Source organism: Tupaia chinensis, unplaced genomic scaffold, assembly GCF_000334495.1.
Source record: "Tupaia chinensis unplaced genomic scaffold, TupChi_1.0 Scaffold000067_1, whole genome shotgun sequence".
Lineage (NCBI taxonomy): Eukaryota > Metazoa > Chordata > Mammalia > Scandentia > Tupaiidae > Tupaia > Tupaia belangeri.
The window spans coordinates 5,279,518-5,285,871 of NW_006159526.1; the positions used below are offsets into that span (position 1 = coordinate 5,279,518).

The window sequence follows — 6,354 nt, forward strand, 5'->3', positions numbered from 1 at the left end:
CCCCGCCCCCTGTTCCAGCAACAGGGGCTAATGGGCCAGTTCTCACTAGAGAGAACTGCCGAGGAGGAGCTCCAACTGTGAGGGAGGGAGGAGGGCGAAGTCCTCTCTGGGTCTCTGGGTCTCTGCCAGGGATCCTCCCACGTCTCTCCCTACTGTCTGTTAGTTTCTCTGGGGTCCTCTGTCTGTCTCTCTGTTTCTGTCTCTGTCTCTCCATCTCTGAAACTCTGTGTGTGTGTTTCAGTGTTTGCTTTGCCTCCAGAGCTGTCCCGCTCTGGGAGACCAGGCCCCAGCTGGATGGAACAGGGGTCCCAAATACACCCCAAATGCACTTCTGTCCTCCCTGCCCCCGAGTTCCTGTCTTCTGCCCCTCTGTAACTCAGCCTGTCTCTCTCCCTGAGCTGGTCCTCCCATAACTCCGTGTCTCAGCGTCTCAGCGTCTCCCTGTCTCTATGTCCCCATTCCTGTGGGTGAGGCAGTGTGGTGCAGTGGTTAAGGCCAGGCTGTCCCTGTTCGAACCCATGTGTGGCTGTGTGACTCTGGGAAAAACAAAACCCCAAAACTCTAACCTCTGTTCCTGTGTCTCATCTACAAATGGGCTAATGGTGGGCCTCCTTCGTGGGGTAGTGGAGGGCCCCATGTGCTAAGAGCCTATGGCAGCACCTGGCACATGGGTAACGTTCGGCACCTGCCCTCGTCATCCTCCCGCCACGAGTGTCTCTCAGTACTGCCCACATCTCTGGTCTCTCTCAGGGGCTTGGTCTCTGCAGACCACCCTTTTCCATCTCGCAGTACCCATGAGCCCCTGGGGCAGGAGGGCTCTCACCGAGAGGTGCTGGAACAGCCAGGCCCGCATGATGTTGGTGGCCACCTTGGGGAAGATGCCCCTCTTCTTGTTCCGCCGCCGCTCCTGGTCCAGCTCCTCGTCTTCCCCCCCAGAACTGGGAGAGGCCACGCTTGTGTCCAGCCCATCTCCTGAGGGGGGCAGGCATGCTGTGTTTGCGGATCGCGAGAGTGGGGGACTGGACTCCATGCCACACACGCCCGTCCCTGCCCCTCTGCAAGTCCCCCTCGCCGTCTAACGTCACTCCTCAGACTGACTCACATGCCCCCGCTGCCCATGAAGCTCCTCACCTGGGTCGCTGGAGTTGTCCCCACTCTGAGAGGCTAGGCCGCCACTGGATGGACCTGGGGTCCCCAGATGTACAGACCCGCTGTCCTCGTGGTCTCGAATCCATGTGTTATTCTAGAAAACAAGAGCTGGAAGGTGAGGCTGCTCCTGGGCCGTGTCATAGCACAGTGGCTGCCGCGCCGGCCCTGCCTCTTTCCTGCTGTGTGACCCTGGCCAGTCACGTCACCTCTCTGTGCCCTGGCTTTCTCAACTGGAAAATGGAGGACAATAACAGGTCCCACCCTGCAGACGGTGGTAAGGATGCAATGGGGATTCTCCTTGTTTTGCTACAGGGCAGGTGTACTCAGTGAGGCAGAGAGAGGGAAAATGAGAACGCCGCTCCTGGTGGGCGGGGGGATGGCCAGGCTGCAGTCCGTCTCCTCCACTCTTCTCTTGGGACTTTGGGCATGCATGCACATACGCCCCACGGTTTTTGAGCCCCCTGTTTGAGACTTGAACCAAACAGCAGGCTATGTGGGATCCAGCGCCTTGACCTCCATGCCCCCTGCTGGCCCTGCTTGGAGGAATTCACACCGAGGCACAGCCACTGCTCCACTGGGCCAGCTCCTTCAGGTCTGAGCTGAGATCCTGAGCCGGGGCGTCCCGGAAGTGAGAACTTCTCACACTTTCAGTGAATCAGGGCTCACGCCGCGCGTGCATAACCACCCCCAGCAAACCTGCAGCATAACCTTGGCATCGAACTCATTAACATTTTTCCAGCAAAATGGATGAATATTTAACTACGTGGGATAAATAAAGGCTATAAATAGCCTCTCATTAGTTCAGGTCAGGGTTAGCTGCCAAATGCGTTTGCACTGAACTTACTCTAAAAAATGAAAAAGCTGAGTTTCCAGAGATTCTGGGGGCTCAGAGTTGCAGACAGGGGGTGTAGGGCTTTCCTTTACCCAGACTCTGACACTGTGAGGAGCTAGGTCATGTGTTAGAGCCCCCCTCCACTCCAAGTCCGTGGCCCAGGTCAACCACCCCTGTGGACTCCAGCCGCACTTGCGTCACTCAGCCGAAGGTGCTCGAGAGTCTCTGCTAGCAGAGGTCTCAGTCCCTCTCAGGCAGCCTCTGGCTTCTCCGCTGCCTGGCTCTGGAAGCCACTCCCCTCCTCCCCCAGATCTAGGGGACCCCACCTGGCCTTGGTGGTTGCCTGGAACTCTGCTCCCTCGTGGTCGGTCCCAAAACTATCAGTTGTGGGAGCCCCTATGCTCCCAGCCAGGGCGGGGCCACGCTCTCCAGGATAACTAACATCTGCGGGTTTGCATCTGGGAATGGGGTTCGTGCAACAGCAGTGTCACTGGGGTCTGAGGGCTGGGGACCGAACTCAGCAGCACCGTGACTGGAGCTGACCAGATGTTGCAGGGGAGCGGGAGACTGAGACCCTGGTGCAGCAGAGGGGGCTTGAAAAGGCTCATGGAAAATGTGCATTCGGAAGAAACTGCGTGGATTCCAAGAAGCTTTGCACCAAAACAAACTCATACTTTAATTCCATTTTCCCACGGACTTTTCGATGTCCCTGTAAGTGAACGTGACCTGAGTGTGAGGGTGTCTACGTCTGTGCAGCTGCCCCCAAGATGGGACAGCTGTCCCCAAGGAGAACATGGCGTGGTTGTGACCTGGCGCATCGCCAGCTCTGCTGGTTCTGCTAAGTGTGCGACCGCTGTCTGAGGGACCGATCCCTGCCCAAGTGGGGGACCGCCGTGGGGGCTGGCAGCTGGGTGGCCGTCATCCCATCATTCCGGGTACCTGAGCCTGTGAGGGTAACTGAGCACCTCTGCAAGGGGTGCTGCTGAGCATGCGCATGTCATGGCTGGGGGAGGTCCAGAGGGGCCACTGCGGGGCGGAGTAACGACCAGGCTGTGTCCCCTCATCGCTGGGTGCTGACAGTATGGCCGCCGGGGGTGGCCAGGTCCTGAGGCTTTGCTGCTCTGTCTGCATGTGGCAGTGAGTGACCCACATGGCTGCTATGTTTGTGCTCATCATTGTCCGGGGTCTTGGGTTGGTGACACTGTAGCGTGACCAGATCTGAGACAATGCCCCTTTCTCTTTGCGTCCTGTGTCTGATTCTGTGTGGCTGTCCCACCCCATGAGTCTGTTTCCAAGTGTGACTAGGGGAATCTGGGCCGTGTGGAGGCCGCATGTGTGCTGACCCCAGCCGCAGCCCTACCGTGATGGGGGAGGGCTAGTGTGCGGTGCAGCTCAGTCTGGGTCTCAGGGCGGCTATGAGTTGCTGTGGCAGGACCTGGGGTGCTGGCACTCTGTGTGCGTGTGGCTGCGTACACACCACAGCCACAGCCACACTCTCCAGAGCAGGGGTGCTGAATGTGGCTGTGTGCTCTGTGCTGCTGTCACGTGGCCATGTGTGTTGCGCTGCGGGCTACTGAGCCTGCAGCTGTCGAGGCAGCATGCACATGCACGCATGCCTGCACAGCCATGCAGCCACGCCCAAAGCCGTGCGGTTGTGTGGTGGGTGTGTGGCCGTGTGCACACACACGCATGCCCTGTGGTCAGACCGCACCCCTGTGGCCGTGTCTGAGGCCGTGTGGTGTAGTGCGTGTATGTCTGGCCTCAGCTCTGGTTGCGGGTGATGCCTGGCGCCCCCTCCCAGGCTCACCTGCTCGGGGAGGCTGGGGCAGGAGGCCGGGTAGTCCTCCAGGTCCTCCCTGCAGCCGCCGTCCTGATCCTCGATGACCAGGTCGATGGGCATCTTCCCCTTGAGGCAGGTGATGTAGCGGTGACAGAAGTTGTCGCACAGGTCGTGGACCTGGGGGGGCACCGGGGTACTGGGGGGGCCACCCGGGGGCCAGGGTTGAGGTGCACAGGGATGAGGGAGGCATTCTGCTTCAACTCCAGTGGGGAGAGAGCCCGGAGGGGGCGGGGGTGTGTGGGGTGAGAGGCAGGGCTGAGGGCAGGTGAGGGTGAGGGCAGCGAGGAGCGCTCACCTTCTCCAGCTCCAGCAGGTGGAAGCGGAGCACCTGGATGGCCTGGATCATCTGAAAGCCCAGAGGGGTGACAGGAGAGAAGGGGGGGAGTGGAAGGGAGACAGAGACAATGAGACAGAATGACAAAACGGTGACAGAGACAGAGACAGCAGGGCAGAGAGAAACAGAACAGAGATGGAGACCCAGAATTAAGGAAAGAGGGGGTGTCAGATTGAGAGGCAGAGAGACAAAGAAGGAAGCAAGGGGCAGGAAAGGGTCCTGCGCTGGCGGAGTGAGCCCAGGTGTGTCTGCCTGCCCTCAGCGCTATTTCCCACCCTCTACCTGCAAACTACATCTCCCAGAGTCCTTTGCAAACGGCTTGGCCAATAGTAAGCCCAGGCAGGGCTTGGGGAGCCAAGGAAGGGCGGAGCCAGGGTGTCCCATTCTCAGGGCCTGACTCCCATTGACTCTAAATCCCTCAACCGCTTTTCAAGACGGAAACTACTGCAGCTGAGGCCACTGAGGCACGGAGGGGTTCACAGAGCCAGGAAGTGGCCGAGCTGGATTCGAACTCAAGCCATCAGCCTCGTTCTCCACTTCTAGGCAATACCAGAGAGCAAATGTGGACCAGGTGGTCTCCTCTCTGCCAGCCAACCTTCTCAACCAACCTAAGGATATGGTGGACAGGACAGGAGGCGCTGTGGAAGAGGGGACTTTGGAGAGGGCCTTGGGCTTACCAGATTGTCCAGCTCTGGGTTGGAGGAGAAAAGGGGCCTCTCTGATCGCACCTGGGAGGAAGAGAGGCCAGCGAGAGCTAGTCCACCTCCCGCCCGCCCTTCCTGGCTGGCTCTCCTGGTGCTGACCGACGGGGTGCCCACCTGCTTGGCAAAGGCAGCGATGTCCTCATTGAAGGAATCAGAGGAGCAGACGTCACCGCCCGGGGGTGCGCCCAGCCCAGACCCAGCCCCATCTCGGGGAGAGCAGGTGGCCAGTTCGCACTTCTCAAAGACCAGGGCCAGCAAAGTGTCTGGGGTGGCAGGAAGGAGAGAGAGTTCGTGAGGGCAGGACAGAGACTGCGAAGCTCAGAGACGAGAGACTCCGGGGACAGAGCCCAAGACACACAGAGAACCAAAGTCAGAGGGCAGACACGGAGACACAGAACAGGGCGGACACAGAGGCAGCCTGGGAGGCCCCTCGCTCCCGCCCAGCCCCACTCACCCGTAGATCTCATCCTTCTCCCTCTTCAGCCCTTCGCTGTCCAACCCGGGGGGTGGGGGCTGAGGAGGCCTGTGCAAGCCGTAGGGCCCGGGGGCTCTGGGCGCCTCCGAGAAGCCGGCCAGGGCTGCGGTGCTGTCCACGATGCCTGGGTAGTGGGGCAGCTCATCGTACTGGGGAGGCGAGAGGGGCGCCCAGTGGGTCAGCACCCCGAGATCCAGCTGTCTACTGAGGTCCCTCTGTACCCAAGGACCCAGAGGGCACCACTCTGTCCTAGGAACCTCCTTGTCCCCTGAGACCCCAGGTCCCTGACGATGCCCCTTCCCGTGTGCCTGGGCTGGGCAGCCGTGGTCAGCAGGGCCCGAGGAGGAGCCCGGCAGGGCCAGGGAGGGCGGCAGGGATGGCGAGGCTGGTGACAGCTCCTCAGCAGAGGGGAGGGGAGAGGGTCAGGGAGGGAACCCCACCAAGGACCCGCTCCTGACACAACACAACTCGCACGCACTTCTGTTTGTTTCGCGGTTGTCAAGTGCGCACATGTGAGTGTGTCTTAACCTGTCACACCCCACGTGAATCCACCGCGCACACAGCCATTGACACCAAGCACATGCACGCTCGTGTCAGTCCCACCTAAACCCCCGCCCACACGCGCTGAGTACCCCCAGGCTGAAAGTACCACAAGCCCACCTGAGTCAGTGGAGACACCACACACACACACACACACACACACACACCGCCAGGCACTGGAGTGAAGGAACGAGTTAGCCGGCATGTGAACGAATGAGACTGGCACACGCATGGATGCGCCGCACACACTCAGAAACACTCGGTGAGGGAGAGGGCCACCTCTCACAACTGCGCAAACACACTTGTGCACACAGCCCCGAAAGCAGCGGGAGCTCTGGGGTGAGCTTCCACATCTCGCCCTCACAGAACCAGGACCAGGACCAGGACGCGGTGCCAGGGACACCCCTGCTCCTCAGGTCACACCCTTTCCAAGGGACTGGCAAAGGGAGGGGAAGCGCGCCCCTGCCCAGGGCTCCGTGC

At 60.4% G+C, this 6,354-nt stretch overlaps 1 protein-coding gene across 1 annotated transcript in view; it reads right to left on the reverse strand.

Annotated features, from left to right (window-relative positions):
• MEIS3 (Meis homeobox 3) overlaps nucleotides 1-6,354 on the reverse strand; it is a 13,552-nt gene that overhangs the window by 5,736 nt on the left and 1,462 nt on the right. Inside the window, exons 2-9 of the mRNA XM_006142123.3 lie at nucleotides 5,314-5,483; nucleotides 5,267-5,277; nucleotides 4,974-5,122; nucleotides 4,833-4,883; nucleotides 4,117-4,167; nucleotides 3,789-3,938; nucleotides 1,132-1,243; nucleotides 824-972 (exon numbers count right to left, since the gene is read on the reverse strand). Of these exons, the coding sequence (XP_006142185.1) occupies nucleotides 824-972; nucleotides 1,132-1,243; nucleotides 3,789-3,938; nucleotides 4,117-4,167; nucleotides 4,833-4,883; nucleotides 4,974-5,122; nucleotides 5,267-5,277; nucleotides 5,314-5,483 (843 nt within the window). The remainder of the gene's footprint in view (nucleotides 1-823; nucleotides 973-1,131; nucleotides 1,244-3,788; nucleotides 3,939-4,116; nucleotides 4,168-4,832; nucleotides 4,884-4,973; nucleotides 5,123-5,266; nucleotides 5,278-5,313; nucleotides 5,484-6,354) is intronic.